The sequence below is a fragment of the Nothoprocta perdicaria genome, unplaced genomic scaffold (assembly GCF_003342845.1).
Source record: "Nothoprocta perdicaria isolate Ctin4 unplaced genomic scaffold, notPer1 scaffold_24, whole genome shotgun sequence".
In the NCBI taxonomy this organism is placed as follows: Eukaryota; Metazoa; Chordata; class Aves; order Tinamiformes; family Tinamidae; genus Nothoprocta; species Nothoprocta perdicaria.
The window spans coordinates 478,616-497,585 of NW_020455466.1; the positions used below are offsets into that span (position 1 = coordinate 478,616).

Genomic DNA, 18,970 nt, shown 5'->3' on the forward strand with positions numbered 1-18,970 from the left:
TGAAAAAGGGCATATAAAGACTTTTTCCTCTCATCTCCCACCTTGGCATCACTACAGGATCTATGTTTGGTTATGTTTAGCCTAAGATAAAGGGGTCTGGCTGCCATATTATCAGACTCAACCTGGTTCAAGGAAGGGCCAGCCCCAGGATGAGCACAGAAGCCTGTTCCCCCAGAAGGTGCCACACGGGCAATTCCGAACAGCCCCAGGACAGCGACGTTCCTTCAAGGCTCAAGAAATGCCTGGCAGCCCAGCACCGTGCCCGCCTTGCCTGTACTGGAGCTAAACGGCCCCAGTTCCACCTTCCCCGGCCTACCCTGCCTTCCCTGCCCTTCCCACGGATGTCGAGAGGAACTCAGAGAGAACCTGCTAGGGAAGTGCTAAGCACATATGCTCAGCTTCTTCACATCATTCGAACTCCACGGCAAACAAACACACTGTGATTTCATGCTAAATTTAATCTAAAAGCCGACAAAGGAGGAGTGAGATCAAAACCTGAGGGAGGATGAGCGATTATTGTTTTAAAGAAAAACCAGCTCAAGACACAGACCTGAGATGTGGCAGAGACATTTCCCTCCCTCACCTGTTCTCTGTTGCAGCTCCTCCAACCAGCCACATGACGGTGGGGAAGGTTGGCCAGATAAGGGGCTATTCCGAGAAAAGGGATGGGGCAGGGGCAGAGACTATGAAGAAAGGGAGAGTGCATCCCAGGCTCAGGCATTAACAGCAGCAACCCCGTCAATGATTGTCCCAAGGACAGAAGGATGGAGGCAGAGTGGCAGCAAGGGTGAAGAAAACCCTTCCAAAGGGAGATGAGAAAATGGAGAGGCACAGGATGAGGGGAGCACAGGATGAGGGGAGAAGTACCAGTTTCCTCCACATGCTGAATTCTTTCCTTCAACCCAGATGAAGGGGGATTGCTTTCACTTTCAAAAGGTACTAAGGGTACTGCAAGATTAAACTAATTTCAAGAACTTCTGCAAAAGCAATAATTAACTTCTAACAGATGTGATTGCAGAAGATTTAACATTTTATTTCACCTCTGCTGTATACGCAGCCATTATAACGCTTCCCTAATTAGAATATGGTCACAGTTACCTATTAGGGAAACAGTTTTGCACAGAAGTAGCCTCAGCCTCTGGTCTACAAGGACAGCGATTCACTCGGATTTCTCTGAACTCAGAAGCACTCGTAAGCCTATTGCTAGGGCCCCACGCATCCCACAGCAGCCGACTCGCTCAGCTATCTTTCAGCAGCCCCTGCTTCTCAATAAATCATGGTGCTAATTCCTGTGACGCCTCCTGTGAAGTGCTCTGGGAATTGCGGCAAAGATTTCTGGGCTGCCTCTGAGAAGCGGTTGTGAATGGCCGACTCTGGGCTGACATGATGAAAAAAGGTTAAGCTCTTCACCCAAGCAGCCTCTTAGAAAGATTCATTGTGACTTCGGCGATCCCTTTGCTACAGAGCCGGCCTATGCTCTGTATCCGCCTGAGTACATAGGGGAGTTGACATTTGTCTTCTGTGTGGCTCATGTACTTAAGTTTCCTCTCTTCTCATTACCCGTGAAGGGTGATTACATTTCGCACGGAATATCACTGGTGATACATCACACTTCAGGGCTGCGTCTCCCCCCGCCTCTAACGGGGGCCTGTGGTTACTTCATCTTTTTCCTTTCCTGAATACCAAACCTCCCACAAGTCTGCGTGTCAGCCACCGGCCTCCCACCAAAGAAGAATAATGGGACTCCTACTGAAGCTCATTAATAGTAAATTATTTCCTGTTAGTGAAGGCCATTTTCTCCGTGAAGTCTCTTAAGAGCCACGGACTACACAGCAGAACACAGCCTGACCCACAATTGATCTGAATATGGTTTGAAGGAAACCTCAGACTTCAGGAGTGAGCCATTAAGAAAGGCTATTTGTACGGTGCCTGCTTGAACACTGAGAAAAGGAGAAAAGGTACCTCCTTATTTCATGACTAGCTGATTATACTTTTCCCACTGGATGGTCTTCAAGTGACTGTTTTTATCAGAGGCCTGAAGCAGCAGACAAAATCCAAATATAAGAGCTGCAAGTCACAGAACTCAAATTTTACTGCAAAGAGTACGGATTTTTTCTGCCTTTTGTTAAACAAAGCTAAGGCATTTCCTGGTGTTTCTCAAGATCTTATGCAGATGAAACAAGAAATGCCCAGAATAAGCAGATACCAAACAGTTAAAGATCACATTGTTTCTACAGGATAGACTCTTCCATTATGCTATAGCTCTTCTGACAGCTTCTTATGATACGTTTAGGTTGTACAAGTTTGGACAGGTAACTGTTGTCCAAACTTGATTTGTGAAGAGTATTTGTATCAACCTGAGGGAATTAGACATCTAAATCCGCACTGGAATTCAAAAACTCCAGGCCAAGCATTTAAAAATCTTTGAAGAGGATGCCTAATAAAAACATGCAGACTATATTCCAAGTCTATATCTGTACATACACACACACAAAAAAAAAATACTCAAAAGGTCTACTTCCATATCAAACAATACTTCCTGGCATGTGCAAGGAAAGTGCATGCTCTTTTTTGCTATCTCAGATCTCTCTCTTCTCTTAGTAGGTACTACAAAGGAAAAATAGGAAAAAATTAAAAGCTTTTCTGTTCAATCTCTCAAAAATAAAAAATAGCAGATGGCTGTTTCAAAGATGCCCCTGCTAGGGCATGGGTTACACTGGAGAGCTCAACGCTGACAGTCAATCTCAGTCTTGGTGGAGGAACGTAGGACACCAAGATGCAAGGAAGCAGAAAGTCCACGACACACTGGAGTTTTTAGCCACATTGCAATCAACATGGCAGGGCTACCTTGCCCAAGTCTGGGCTCCTTAAAACCTCTAGGAAGCTGAGAAGACGTCCTCAAACTATCCAGGCTCTGGTCCCTATGACCAGAACTGTATCTGCACAAAGAATCTCTCTCTGTCCAGCCCATGCTCCTATAAACATATTTGGCCACAAAACTTCCAACTATCTCTAAGCAGAAGCCATGAAGAGAAGAGAGCTGCTAGTTTTACACAGCTGCCTTTTCAAAGGAGAAAGTTCACAGAATGAGAAGAAGCTGAAGGATACTTGAAGCCACTCAAAAATGCACTCAAAAGCACACAATTTCCATTACAGGCAGATTTGCAAAACTGAAGCCTACAAGAAGAAAACAACAACAACAACCCAAACACAAACAAGGTTCTCATTCATGAGAGAGAATAGGTGGTACTGTTCCTGGTTATTTGATAAGGACAAGAAAAGTGGCAAAGGGCTATTACTGTAGTCCTTCGGCGAGCTGCTGCAGTTGAAGAAAGGATCAGAAGTCATCTAGCATCCAACCACAGAGCCTCCCACAAGCTGCTGAGCTCCTGCAAACTAATAGTCTTCCACTTATTTGGCCAAATCAGAGAAAAGCTCAGGAAACCTGTGCTCTGACAGCTACTGTCAAAAGCAGCTTCTGCTTTTTGCACAGGAGCCACTGCTTGGGCTTTGCCAGTTCAGCAGTTAAAGGTAATCTCCAAGAATCCCTCAGCAAATTGTAAAGTGCTCAGGCTGATGAACAACAAGGTGTTCAGGGACTGAACTGATTGTTTTAATTTGCGTAATACTAGTGGCAAGCAGCGCTCCAGAATTATTCTGCTGTAACTCACCTATTCCAGAAGCCAGACAGAACCAAGACAGAAGAGGATCAATAAATACACCAGACCTGCAAGTATTTCATTTGATCTGCAGCTTGATAAGAACAGGTGCAACAAATCTGACAATAAGGAAAATAAGGTTGTTTATTATACTGCTTTTTTTTTCCCTATATATCAATAAGGAGCTGGGGGTGTGCTTTGACAGAAAAAAAGTAGTCAATAGGATCTGACTCCTTCTGACAGACCAGGTCCCCTCGCTATTTGGAAAAGAAAGGACACAAGTCATCTGCACTGTGCTCCCCACATCTCTGACAGTGTTGCCACAGATCACCTGCCTCGCTGCCTCATAGCAGCCAGTGCTGTCCATCTCTTTTCACTTTACAGGGTTACAAGTGCGCTGCGCTCACTCCAGAAGTGGCAAGTAATTCATCTAGAGGCAGGAGTGAACTCTTCTTACCCATCCCTCACTTAAATTTTTAACAACACTGCCTTCAAAATGCAGCAAATCAATTCCCGCACCCCACTGTCTCTCACACTACCTCTTCAGAGTATTTTTAGTTGTTCTGATTAAAAATTTACTTCTTAAGCACCATTGAGTACACAGTGCATTTCTTGATTACAGTTCTGTATAATTTTTTCAGCCTGCCTGTGTATCTTCCTCACAAAGGAAGGCATGGAGGCATATCCTTCCTTCCATTCCCTTTCTACTGAAAGGAAATTAAGTACGAAATTGCTAAAATTCATAGCTGTAGGAAAACAATCTCTTTGCAAAGCTCAGAATATATTTTGTCAGAACAGCACTATGAGCCCATAATAACCCCTAGGTACCTAGTGTAAGAGACACAACATGCTGAGCTCAGGAAAACGTTTGCAGGCATCCCTTAGAGCAAAGACGAACATCCTCGGTATTCCAAACTCTATTCCGGTACCGTATCACAGGCAGGGGTTAGATACTCATCCCTTCCGTGTCTCTTTTTCCCTTGAACTTTCAGCCTGTCCCTTTCACCACAGCTTAAGCCAAAGCAATACTGGACCACTTAGCTGATGCTCCCCATCAAGGCTCTCCAGCTCTTGCTGGTTTTGTGGCACGAGCTGCACTTCACCCAAGGGCTCCTCCGAAGCCGCAGTCCTGAGGACAGGGCTGCGACCTCCTCGCACAACCCGCAGCCCAACAGCTCTCGCTCTGTGAGCAGTGGGAGCAAAGTCTCTACCACTGTGGTCTCCAACCTGTTCTTCTGATTATGCGTGCTCAGGCATTGCAGTTTTACTTGATTTTTAGATTGCAGACAGTTTTACTTGATTTTTAGGTTGCAACCCTATTTTTATATAGGCCAAAGTACTTCTCTCTGGTCTCCTCACCTGCCCTTATCCTTACTCATTACAGCATGAAATAAAACTGAATCACTTGTTTTAAAATAGTCATTATTATATCATTTCTGCTTTTGAAATGAAGAAATGCTGCTTACTTTCTGCTATGCTTGTATATCACAGACTTAATGTCCACCTTCAAGGCTCTGTTTCAAGTTGCTGCACGATTAGCCAATATTTCCTGTATTATTTCAGACACATTTTTATTATAATTCTTGGGATTTTATTTGTGCATGGCTGCAATATTAATTTTAAAGTCTCCAAAATGAAAATACAGCTCTTACTGGAACTCTCTGGATGGCAGCAAATTTGATTTGCTTACTTATAATAATAATGGGCAGAGATCTTTCTACCAGCCTTTTTTATCTCTCTGAAACCTGTTTCCTTTCTGAAACTCAAGATGTCCTGCCACTGAAAAGGGGATCATTTTCTGATTTAATTTCTAAAAGACTTCCATATTGATTAGGCAGATTAGATAAGTTGAGTAGCAGAAGTCTTGAACTTAAAGAGGACAGTGCAGCACTGCAAAAAAAAATAGTGAAAAAAAATACTAATTTCTGTTCTTCCTTCAGTATCAACATAATCTAAAATAACCTATCATGTATTTGCAAAGCAATGCTGAAAGGTCCTTAAAGATCTCTGAGGATGTGAAAGAAACAATTCAGAGGCAGGGCCACTACCTTCTTGTGCCTATTGCACAGGCATGTGCCATATACAAGAAGTGACAACTAAAGGCAAATCAGTGAACTCATTTTGCAAGCCACACATAGACAAATATGTTCTAGTTATCAAAAGCATGGAAATCTACATGTTTGTGTCCAGCGCATCAAGCAAAAGGCAGCTTAAATCTGCAAGGCAAACTGTGGAAATTATTTTGCTTCCTGCTAAGGGACAGCTTTACTCCACATGGCCCGCAGATGTTCCGATGCTGCTCTGGTCATACCCTCCACAGTTTCATTCAGTTCCTTCAGCAACTGAGCCGAGTCACAGCTTTTCCTTCATCTTCAGTGATTTACTCTTCGTATGTCTGCAGACCAGGTGTACTGCAGTCACGATATGCTTTACTCATACTGAATGAAGTTACATCCTGACAGCACCATCAGAACAAGCTTAATACAACACTGAGTTTCCAAGAATACCCTAAAAATAAGGTGACTGTGGGCCTTACATTTCCATCTGTGTTCTCTACTAAAGCTCTGCGATGGCCTTTTGCCATAAAGGCAAGGGGAAAGCATCAACAACGGACATGATTATTCTCTGAGCTGTTCAGCATTAGATAATATTCATTTTCTTCTCCATCCTCATATCTTGAATGCAATATCCATATCTCATATAGATGCTGCTTCTTTTTTTTCCAAGGATCTCCTCTCTTCCCAGATTTCCTGGTCTAGTTGCCAGATATAAACCTACTGACCAGCTGCCTGGGGTTCCCAGGCAGCTCTCTGGCACTTGGAGAAGGATGCTCTTTGGCACTTGGAAGAAGGCAATTTCCAAGCGCGGGTACCCAGCAGCAGCTGGGATCCACAGCCAGCCTCTCACCTGGCAGACATACATCTCTGACGCAGACAGACAGGTGAGGATTGTAGACTGAAAAAATCCATGTCCTCCATTTAATGCAAAATCTTTAATTCAAAGAAAGCCGAGCATGGGGCAGTGGGGCTCCTTTGGAATATCAGCGATGGAATTGAGGGGATGAAATTCTTGTGGATCCCAGGACTATTGTTGAACTATCCTAGTTTTCAGACTCACTTTTATTAAAAGTTATATCTACCTCGCCTTTGCTGCTAAAACTCATTTCTCTGCTTGGAGGGCCTACTCAATGCAACGAAGAACAGGTCTTTAGAGGAAAAAGAGAATTCAAGAGAGGTAAATATGGAAGTCTCCACGTTCCCTAATTGCTGCTAGTAGTTTGTTCTCTAATAGGGAACACCTAACTTTGCCACCTCACACTGAGATATGACTGGAATATAAAATAATATCTACTTGCCACATTTTACAATTGATTTAGCCCCACTAGGCTGGCATGCATTACAATTAGTTTCAGCTGTCAGGAAAAAAAAAAAGACATTTTGGCAGACTAAATAAGGCTATTTTCTGGAAAGCCTTCTTCACATATCTTGCATTACTGGCTTTACCTCAATGCTGTGTCTTGTTTAGTGAAGTTTACGTTAGGTGTATTTAGGCTGGAACAGTTACTAATTAACCAGGCACAGTAACTTGCCATTCCCTTAAATTTCAGCTTTCAGCAGGGAGAATACTTCCCGCTGTATCTTTAATTGCCTGTGCTTGCCTAGAAGATGCCTCACCATCACCAGTCTGCAAGGCGGATAGCCAAGAAGTGCAACATTTCTTTTTTTCAAACTGACATCTCTTCCTTGTTTACACAGGTGAAGGCTACGGCTGTTTAAACAATTACTTATCTCATGCTATTTTTTTTTCTCACTTTTCGTTTTCCCTGTATAGGAATACTTCTCACTGCTAATGCAAACTGTAATTGCTACATATTGCTGCATGTTTATCAATCTGATGCCTAGGAAAATCTTGAAAGGTCTCTCAAGCACAGAAGACTCTGTAGATTACTACACAGTATGACAGACAGCCTTTAAAAGTGTATAAATTAAAAGACCTCTTTCTGTGTTCTAAACTATTTATTTGTATGGAATTTTCTCTTTACCAATCTTTATAGTCCTATAATTGACAGGTAAATTAGACAGGAAAATGACACCTCCAAGTTTCCTGACTGCTGTCCCACTTTACTTGCATGAAATTGGCATTTTTAAGCAACAAAAAGGTCTGAGTTTTAAACTGCAGAAGTGATCAACTACAGGCATGAACTTATTAAGCTGCTTCACTATCAAACCCTACTTTTAAGTAATTAACATTCAAGACAGGAATCCTGCAGACTTTCATAACCTCTACACTTTTTCTCCACTTGGCACACCGGAATTGCTACAAATTCAAGATAATGATTACAAGCATCTAGATCCATAACATACAGATCCATAACAGCACTGACTCTTTTTCTTTTCTCTAATGTTAATTTCTGTGTCCAAAGGCTTTTCTCATAACACTGAATAAAAGCAGACACTCTACCATTCATTTAACAAGACAATTACCTTGGAATTAAGACTAAGTAGAGTGCTTTTCTTTTCAAGGAGTCAGCCTTGCAAAGGCTTTGCAGAACAGACAAAAACAACTTACGTCATCTGCTTAAGTCATCAGTCCTCAACAGCTTAGCAAGTTTGCTATGTGCCCAAACAGTGGTTTAAAAAGAAAGGGCCAAGCAACCTTTATAGCTAATATGGCTAATGTTAAAGAAAACCTTTATCTATAATATCTATAATATCTATAATTCTTTTTTCTTTTTTTCTTTTTTTTTTTTTTTAGTCTTAATGAGGTCATTTTCTGGAAAGTACTGTTTTTTAAATGGTGCACTTTAGAAGCTTTCTCTTTGTTGTTGTTGCAGTTGAATACATTGAGAGTATTATGCACCTACCCACCACCCATGGTTGACAACCCATTGAAATCCTTTTGGCCTGACGGTGAGAAGCATTTGTTCTGTGCAGTATTACAGCACACTTACATGTTTGCTGAATAGGGGTCTAAGGTCTTTACAGAATGAACACTGAGTAACACTAGGAAAGCCCTAAATTTGTGTGAAAAATCTCGGTGAGAGATGGTCCTTCCCATTCATCTGCCCCAGTTGCTGAGAGAACTCGGGGTGAGCTCCTTGCACAGGAAAAAAAGACCCTGTACTTACTAACAGTCACACTGGCATGGAATGATTCAGGATGTGTCAAAGCAGCTCAGAGCAGAAAATACCTACACTAGAAATCTGGAGCAGTGAATCTGGATTCTATCCCCACCGCGCCACTCCACTGTTATGGAAGATACTGTTCAAATTAGAGAAGAGGAGCACAACCCACTCAAAGAAGGGAAAAAAAAGGCAATTCACACACACTAAATGGAATTCCTTCCATTCTCAGTCTGCTGCTGCGAAGCCTCCTCTGCTGGGCAGGCAGGTTCGGGAATGCTGTTGCCGAGAAGCAACTGGAACCTTAGGAAGAGCCGGGCTGTGAGGGATGCGGGGTTGCTTACTAGGATCTCCATGTGCAAGTGGATTCTTCCAGTGAGTTGCAGAAGCTGCACAAAGCAGCATCGCTGCTAGTTGTTCAATGGACAGCTCCACGCCAGTGGAGGCAGCAGGGAGCGAGGTTTCTCCAGGCCTCCAACCTTGGTAAGGCTGCCCACACTACACACCTTTCCCCCAGAGAGGTTCACGTAACAATGAAGACGGGCACCTGCTTGGTAATACCAACACAAATATACACAGACAAAAACTGATGATGAACACACAGATGATACACACAAAGTTAGCATTTGGCAAGACAGAATGGGAAAGACCAATTCCAAAAATTGATCTAAATACCCATTTTTACTGAATATTCTCAAGTCGATTCTACTGTATCTATGTAAGCAGCCTTCGAAGTCTAGATATTTGTACTAAATTGGGAACGCTGTTGCACGCTACGGTGTTGTTCAAGTGAAAGTCATTCATATTTGGAAGAACTTATTTTTCAACTTCTCTGTGAGGTACAACCTTGTTATTCTTTACAAGAATAGTAAGTGAATGCACAAGTGAAGTGCATTCGTTTTCTTATCCCAGCTGATATTGCTCTGCTGGATGCTCCATTTTGAGTATAGAATTATTTAAAATCCTCTCACACCATTTACACGTGAGAAGCATCCAAGAATTAATGGCTCCAAGATTTTAGATGTCCACAGATCCTCCACTGACACTTCCGTCCCAGTAAAAAGTCTCATACACATAGAGAGAGGGAGGAAAAGGCAAAGGAACAAATAAATATTAATCCACTGAACCATGGCAAAAGCTAGGCTGGGGAATAACCTATCGAGCCAGTCTGCAAGGCACACCAAATTCAAAAGAACAACTGGATCAAATATCTGTATGTGGGAAGGAAAAAAACATAGGTCCTAGAGCATAACATGAGCGATCATCCTCATAGAACGCTCCATACTTTTGTTGTCTAACTACTTTTCTACAGGACCAAAACAAAACCCAGAAAAAACAACAGGGAGAAATTAATTTAAAAGAAATAAAAGCTAATTAGTCAGGAAGATATTAGCTTCTTGATTTGGAATGAACAAGATGAAAAACAGTGCATATGAAATAGCTGATATTTGTCTCTGAGACAACTGATAGTTTCAGTTGGACAACCAACCTTTGCACCCAGAATCATCACAACAGTGCTCTTTGCCAATAAGAAAGCATTCTGCAATCCGAGAGATTGTAAAACAGCATATTTATGTAGAAGAAATAGAAAGAATATACATTTTTCTCTCCCTGCTGAGCACCAACAACCATTTTCTGGAACCAGTCATTATTACCCCCAACATTTATAGGCAAGGTCTGCTAGTGGATGACGACCAGGGAAAGAAGGGAAGAGAATAAGGAGAAAACCAGTCAAAGTGCAGAACAAGGATATCAGACATCCTCCAGAAAAGAGCATGAGGCACTGACAGATGCATTCAGGAATGTAGGTGTCCACTAGCACCGTGATAAACTGGATGCAACACATTGGGATTGTACTGTGACTACTGTAAGCACAGTACCAAGGCAAAACTGAAATTATTCTTCAGAGTGTGAAAGAAAATGTTCTGGATTAAACATTTGGTGCTCTGTAAGCACCAAAATCTTGGTATGTAGCACTAGAAATATTCTAACAGCATGGAAAAGTAAGTCAAAAATTTTACTTACTTTGGATGGGTAAATTCATCCAGTAGGACAATCTTCTCTATTAAATCTCCACCAATGGTTCGGGCCAAATCATAGAAATCATTTTTAGAGTATGTCTCGGAAGGCAGCCAAAAGGAGATGTCGTTGATCAAAGGTGGGTATTTGCTGAGTGGCTAAAAAAAAAGAAAAAAAAAAAAAGCCATACCTTTATAAATGGCTGGCTTGAGTAAGAATACATACAACTCTACTTTGAACTTGTGTAATACACAGGACAGATATTTTGGAAGCTTTCTGAAAAATATTTTCCAGTGCAGTCTCACCTCAGAAACAACAGAGATGCTAGATTCTATTTTAGAAAATATCTTTTAAAGGTCCCCATACTTCGCTTCGTTCAGAAGGAGAGAAAGATGTGCAGGTGCCACTTCTTCAATTCATTTGAGTCTTCATTCCTGTTTAATAATGAAAATCTTTTTGCTAAGCAAAATCTTGTAGGTAAGAAATGAAGATGGTATCTTTTTTCTTTTTTTTCTCCTTTTTTTCCCCCTTTTCCTTTTCTCTTTTTTTCTTTTTTTAAGAGGCAAATGAATTCAGAAGAGCACTCAAAAGTGAAATTTGGTTTTGTAGTTAGGATAAGCATTAATTCTGTTAATTGCCTGTGAACAAGAACTGTACTTAATTACATCTTTTCTAGATGTTTTGGCTCAGAGATCCTGAAAGGGAGGGGGAAAAAAAGAAGTTTTTTTGTTTTCTAAAATCAGCATTTATGGCTGTGAATACACCCTGGGATCAGAGCTGTGTAAAAGGAAGAGATAATTTTAACACAATTATTCCCTGGCTAGGATTGCACTTTTTAAAAGGAATTTCAAGATTGTTCACAAAATAAAAGATTCTTATATATAACAGGATAATTCTTAATATAACATGATATGTTTATCACTTATAATGTCTCTTTCCCAGTATTTTTTAGGAACGGAACTTCCAAATATAACAAAAGAATATTTGTGTAGTATGATTATTCATGGATTCTGCTCTCAGGAAAAATATTAATTCCACAATATACTGTTATGCATAAAGTGACATAGCATCTTTGCTACAGACAGAAAGACCTCGTCTAGTGGCCCTGAGAATAAAAGCTGTAATTGAAAATATAGGAAGAGAAAGAATAGAAAGAGCTGAAGCTGAAGTAATTAATTTTGTACACAATTTTTGAGGTCTGCGAAAGATTTTTTTTGTCTATCCGTATATGACAGCTGATGTGTACACTGTGTATGTCCATACATACAGTATATCATCTCAAAGAGAGCACTCCATGCCTGGGAATATTTTATGATGGAACAGTGAAATCCTAAATGAATACCTGCTAAAGCAATAAACCTCTTAAAAAGTAAATTCAGAGCATGCCAATTTACAGAGATCCTAGTCTTACAATGTAAACCCCTCAATAAATATCTGATAAGGAATACAGTGCAAGTTTTAAATTAATAGTCCTCCTGTGAATTAAACTGGAATCACAAATGATTATCCAACTTGTTAAAGGAATAAACTTGTCAAATGAATTCATATCCTATACACCAAATACAAAAAAAAAAAAAAAAGCACACAATAAAGCCACCATATAGGAGCTCTTGATAAAAAAACAAAAGCTAAACGAATAAAATGTAAATGTCTCCTGTGCTGCACCACAGTCACAGCTGTAAATGCTAGAGCTACTCCCCAGTTAACAACATAATACATGTTTTAAAATAAATAAAGTTATAAAACTGTAGCAGTCCCTGCATTTACACCTCACCCCCGTCTATCCCTGTAGCTACCACCACTGCATTTCAGTAGCCCCCTGACCACATTTCAAAGCCTGAAGGGACTAAAACAAAATTTCCTGAATTTCCAGCTTCAGAACACTTAATCCTTCAACTAGAAATGTGGCTTAGGAGCCTAAGCATGACCACTCAGTTTGTGTTGGTGGCTTTTTTCATTGTTAGAGGTATTAAGGATACTAAAGAAAAAGAATTACATGCTCAGGTAATTCAGGAATATCCTAAAACCTGAAAGAAGCACCGCAGCCACAGTCTGTTTGCTGCATATTCATATTTGCCACTAGTCTCAAAAGAAACTGGATTATGCTAATCACGTGAAAACAACACTCCTTTTCTCACTTAAACTGAAGTGTACATAGGGATCCAACGTGGCTGGATCTTGCAAACTTACCTACACAGTCAGACTTACATTAAGAGGGACAGCAAATATCACGTTAGCAAAGTTACTTAAAGATGAAATAATCTGTAGGATCTGTCTCTCTGCATTATCAACTCTATAAGAAAATCACTTAATTCAGTCAATCCCTACTGACTTTTGTGTATGCATGCAAATATGTGTATGCTGAGGGGGCAGAATAAACTGGAAGAACAAGTGCTTGGAATAGTCTAACATTTTTAGTATTAGATGCTAACCTTTTCTTAGAGACTTATTATATGAAAAATTATTCATGGTAAAAGACAAGGCAATAAGTCCATATTATTTTCTCTCTTTACCATCTGGCCACAGTCAATATCCTTTCAATAAGTCTTGTATCAAGACTAAAGTTAGCACACAAATAAAGTTTCTGGCTCTCGAGTGTATTGATCTGTTTGTTGTAGAGCTACATGAGCTACATAATTGTTTATTAGCTACATCTAGCTAAAAAAAACATGGACAGATTAGGACAACTGTCTCCAACTGGCTGCACAAAATTAAGTTACTAAGATTGTACTCCGACACCTGAGCAAACACATGCTGTGTTCCAACAGATCTTATTGTCATATCCGTATTCTTTTTTCAGATGTCACCTGTCCTTTAATAATGTAAGTCCTAAAGCCCACTGACTTTGATCTCTTTCAGGTTCAAGCAAACAGCAGCCCCAAAGGCTGTTTCCTTCTAAATTTACAGACCTATCTGAGAATCCTCTTGAGTGCAATGTGCTCTTTCCCCTTTTGTCTCCACTGCTGTTCACACGGACCAGTTTCAGCTACCACTCCTCACAGTTTTGGGCTGCTCCAGCACACCTCACTCTCCAAAGCTGAGAATCTTTGAGTAAAGCAAAAAGATTCTGTAAAATATACAATTGCTATCACCTACACAATGCAGGCCAGTGTCAGTCACTCCTCACAGACCAGGCTGCTGATGCACAGGCAACTCCGCACCATTTCTTTGGCCCCATCACAGTTTTGCAGATGTGTGTCACTACTGCGCTACAGGTTACATTACATTTTCTGTCTGCTTTCCATTTCCACTCTTGCAGGTGCACCTTCTCAGCCATACTTCAGCAGCCTCAGAAAACAAAGGAGTGCTTTCCCAGTAATTACACTATATCTGTAAGATTCCACTGAGCTCAAGTTGTAGGGAACATCAAAACTGATGACATTTTATTTTTCAGTTTCCCAAGCTGAAAGAATGTAGGAGTACTGAATTACTAGGGTTTTTAATAATAAAATAGAAGCTTTCTGATGATCCATGTCCAATGACACATATTTACCAATTATAAGCCACACATCCTTCTCTTGCTCTCCGTGGCTAATAAATTAAAAAAGCAGTTAATGAAAGTGTTCTCTCTCAGGATGCTAATTTTAGTGGGGGGAAAAAAAATGGGCACCAAGGTTGTAACAGCCTGCTGCTGTGAAAGCCTCCCTCGGCCTTGCAGTCCCAGGATGCTGCTACCCAGGAATGCATCCCTGACGAGTCAGGGTGCTGCATTTCTGCCGCATGGCTCTGTGACAGCAAACAGCTACGGTGGCATAAGGCCTTCCTGATGCCCAGCTCTCTGCTGCAGCTTTTTTTCACAGAGGCTGCTGCTACCTCTGCAGCAGTCAGCCAAACAAACAGGTGCCTCTTCCTCCATCCCTGGAGCTCACAGCCTGGGGTAGCTAGCTGAAAATCGCCTTTTTCAATGGTTTATGCTAGCACACTCTGGACCAATAACTGCAGCACTGGTGGGCAGCTGTCTTCAGCAGCAGCAGATTCCACCATAATTTATCTGTTGGCATAAAACAGCAAGCACTTAGGCTCTGTATGTGCTGCCACACCAGTGGGATGCTCTCAACACCACGGCAAATGGAATCAAGTGGTCACTGACCAAGTTTCCTCTCTTCATTTGCACACAGCAAAGGATCGCCAGCTAACCTGCCCCAGAAACCTCACAGCGACACAAGAGAACAAGGAAAAAAACATTTCTTGAGGGGGAAAAAAATGAGGAAAAGAAGCAGTCAGTGCTCACAATTAGGCCAAAATGGAGCTACTGAAGTTCTGAACTACAGGAAGAATCCAGTACAGTACAGTAAGCAGATGTGCAATGTGCTAGAGGAATGAGGAGAACTTCTGTGATATGGCTTTAAAATAAAATTTTCTCCCCGCTACCAGCACTGATGACACAATGAAGGAACTATAAATCCAGAGGAGGAAAAAGCCATACTTGTATTTTGACAGCTGTGACACAAATACAAGGTTAACAAGGACACGTACCAAAAACTGGGTTAGCAATTCCACAACAGCCAAGCTATCAAAAAGCTAACCATGTTTTCCTGCTGTCACTGGTCTAGTCAGAAAAATATGAGACTTATCAGCATTCTGGCTGCCAAGCTTTATTAGTGCTGCATTGCCTATGTTTTGGAGAAATATGCACATAAGCTATATAGGGTTTTAATGTAAGATAATATCCTCATCAAAATGAAAGCTACATTGCTGTAATAGCTAAACCTTTCTTAATATACTCCACACCGAAACTACATTAATTTAATGTTATCACAGAAAATTTAAACATGCAACAGGCATGACATGCAAATTTGCAAATTTACAGTTGTAACTTACAGCCTTTGCACATAATGAAGTATCCTGCATTAGCGTATACGCTCCGCGATTTATGCTTTTGTATTTATGACCAGTGCAGACAAATTTCAGTTGCTGCAAGAAACATAATTTTGAATTTCTTGGCTGTCATGGTTTAAAATTTTCAGCCACAGTCTCCCATTATGATGTTTGCTATCCTTTCCTTCACCGAATCGAATTTCTTTGCTTTTCTAAGTTATATACAGGGCATTATATATATTCATATGCGTATACACAAATACACACATATATATATAAAAATATACACATATACAAACATATATATATACATGCATTTATTTGTATCTACACACATATAGGTATAAGGACACACACATTAAGGTCAAGGAATAAACAAGAAATTTCAACAGAGAACCTTTTTAAAATCTAATGGGCAGATATAGAGAACCTTTTTAAAATCTAATGGGCAGATATACAGATATGTTCTGGGATTAAGCATTTAAAATCAAATTGAATGGACCAATTTGGGAGCAGTAGACCAGCTTGTTGTGCAGGGAATTGCAGAACAGCTTTATTCTCCACTTCTGATAAAGAGGCCAAACATAGAGGCGCAATGAACATGATCACTGTTGTTTGGGTGGCTATTGGATCCCTTCAAAAGAGCTGTTCAAACCTGCAATTATGGGGAATATGATGCGACTGTGAGTTGCGTCTAAAGACAGGCACTTTGCTTGTAGATGGGCCATTTTCTGCAGTTTTCCTAGTGCATAGGTGATTGTCCTTGACTTGAGGATCATGTAGGAATCAGTTGGCACTTCCAAATCCTTTAGAACCATTATATCCTTCTGTGCGGAGGGGTAGAAACATAATTCACTTTCTCACAGAAGTAGGGGGAAAAGTAGGTGCCAGGTTTCAAATTAATTAAAGGATACATTTTTTTTTCTCTCTCTCTCTATTGTGCATCATAAAACAATGGAATCTGCTGGCAAAGGACACTACTCATGAGTGTCACGGGGAAGGATCAAAAGACAGACTAAAAAAAGGCATGGTAGTCTAGTGATAACTTGTAACACAGTGATTCAACTGCTTTTTTGACTCAGGAACTCTCTGGTTGCTATAAGTCAGCTCAGTAAAGAGAAGGATCACACTGTTTGCATACTTGCTCTGCAATTTATACTCTTCTGCAAGCATTTCTCGTCTGTAGTTATGCGATGCAGTGTACATGAGCTGGATGGGTAGACAGAGTGCAACAGTACTATTGCTTTTTAATAAAATTGCTTCTTTAATGACATTCTGGTCACTACAATATTATGAAATCAAAAGCTTATCTAGCTTAGTAATTTCTCATCTTAAAGCAAATATGTGGTACATCGTTAGGAATTTGAGCTATTCAAAGGAATAGCTAAGATATCACTCCTCTTAGGTTTGGCAGCAGTATTAGATAAACCAAGTTCCTAGAGACTTTGGGAAAGGAACAGGGAAAGGACAAGGATTGCTTATGCATTTAAACAGTGATCAGTACTTTTACTCATTTTTAATTTCTAATCTAAGATGCTTCTTAGGTTCTTTACTTCTGATCTTAGATGTTTCTTGTCTACTTTGAACACAGAGAGCTTTTAATTCACAAAAGTTTTAATTCATGGTGGTCGACTGAAAAGTTTGATTTCTAAGCAGCATTTAGCAGCTCCAGCTCTGACTCTGCTCCCTCTTCTACTCTTTTAGATGGGAACCCAAATGCAAGGTCCAAACTGCCACAACCAGCATTTCCCTCCAACTCCTGCAGCTGACTGCAATGCCAACATGCACCCATGGGTCAAATCAATCACAGAGCACCCAGCTTCCCTCTTCACCTCGCGCACCTGATATCCCTTCACAGATGTGATCAAGAGGCAGGGGATGTCAGACTTCCCTCCAGAGATCGATACCCTGAAGAAAACGGTGCATTCAGCAGAAAGGCTGACTTGTCAGCAGCAGTCCACACAATTTAAACAGATTTGGGTTACAAATCACTGCTGTTCTTTTCCTTGGCAAAATGCTCTCTTTGCCATTACCTGCGCCATCCCTGGGGAAAAACAACCGTGGAAAGGCAGGAGGTAGCTTGCCGAAAACTCAAGAAAGGAAACAGAACTGCCAAGGAACACAGTGAATTAAACAACTGTCAAAGGTTAAGCGCCTGATTTAGATCCAGGTTGAGCTGAGAGATGCCTCAGGAAACAGGCTGGCTCTCTAGCTAAGTCATGGCCTTCAAAGGGGCGGAAAATGGCTGCCGCCTGTGGGGGAGACCGCAGCTTTGGGCCGGCCAGGGCGGGCAGGTTAGACCCCACCATGAGCAGGCAGGCCCGCGATGGCCGCCCTGGCCAGGCCCCCTGCTCCTGTTCCTGCTCCTGCCAGTGTGGGCAGCTCTGCTGCTGGCCTGAGCCACCGGCCCAGCGAGAAGAGGCGTGTGCAAAGGGGAAGGCAAGCCTCCGAAAGTTGGCATCTCTCCTTCATCCTTCCAAGCTTCCTGGACACTGGCTGTACTGCGTCTTGTGCAAGGACCAGGCCAGGAAAACTATCGAGTTAATTCAGCTTTGCCTGCAGTGGTGAGAGGACTTGAGCTGGTAGAGCTGCCATCTGCTCCATGCTAGCTCCTTAAACTAGACTGTGTCTCTTAGCTGCATGGTGGACATTGCCACAGGAGCTCTGCCCTTTCCCACCTACACTAAACCCTCTGGGGCCTTTTTGAAGGAAAGAGCCTCTCTCTCGAGCCATACATGTTCTGCTTTCCCAAGAGCACTATGCAGAAGGTACAAAAGGACTGATGCTGTGGCAGAACTCAGGTGAGCGGCAAGCATTTGGTTAAACAAGTTGATACAGAAACACTGCTACTTATTACGCCTCCGCAGTGCTAATGGAAAGGGACACTGTGTTCTTAGGCACGGTGTTATTACAAACAGTAGGCATTTAAATTTGAAGTTAAGTTCATTTAAACCTGTCACAGAGCATGCTCCAAGTCTGAAGCTGTGTTACATGTCTCTAAGTGCAAATACATATTTTAAGCAAAGCTTATGGTCAAATGACTCAGACACAATGAATATGGCTTTTACGAGGCTTTCCAGCTACAAACGAATCATTCCTATTGCTACTACAAAGTGTATTTTCTATGACAATAAAGAATTGAAAAGTGTAGGAAGGACAAAAATGGGACCGACTTAACCCTGTGAAAAGCAGGGTTGTTGCCATGTTACAGTACACCCCACACAAAAATATTTTCAAAAACCCTGCACACAGTATTCCTTAGATTAACGGAAACTGCTGGAAAACGGTCACTAAATCATGTTGCTTACTAGTCATATGGCATTCTGATGGATAGGATATTATCTCTTTAGAA

At 41.3% G+C, this 18,970-nt stretch overlaps 1 protein-coding gene across 3 annotated transcripts in view; it reads right to left on the reverse strand.

Annotated features, from left to right (window-relative positions):
- FARS2 (phenylalanyl-tRNA synthetase 2, mitochondrial) overlaps nt 1-18,970 on the reverse strand; it is a 229,694-nt gene that overhangs the window by 73,595 nt on the left and 137,129 nt on the right. For all 3 annotated transcript variants that reach the window (XM_026039766.1, XM_026039765.1, XM_026039767.1), the window contains one exon: nt 10,807-10,958. In XM_026039766.1, coding sequence (XP_025895551.1) covers nt 10,807-10,958 — 152 coding nt within the window. The remainder of the gene's footprint in view (nt 1-10,806; nt 10,959-18,970) is intronic.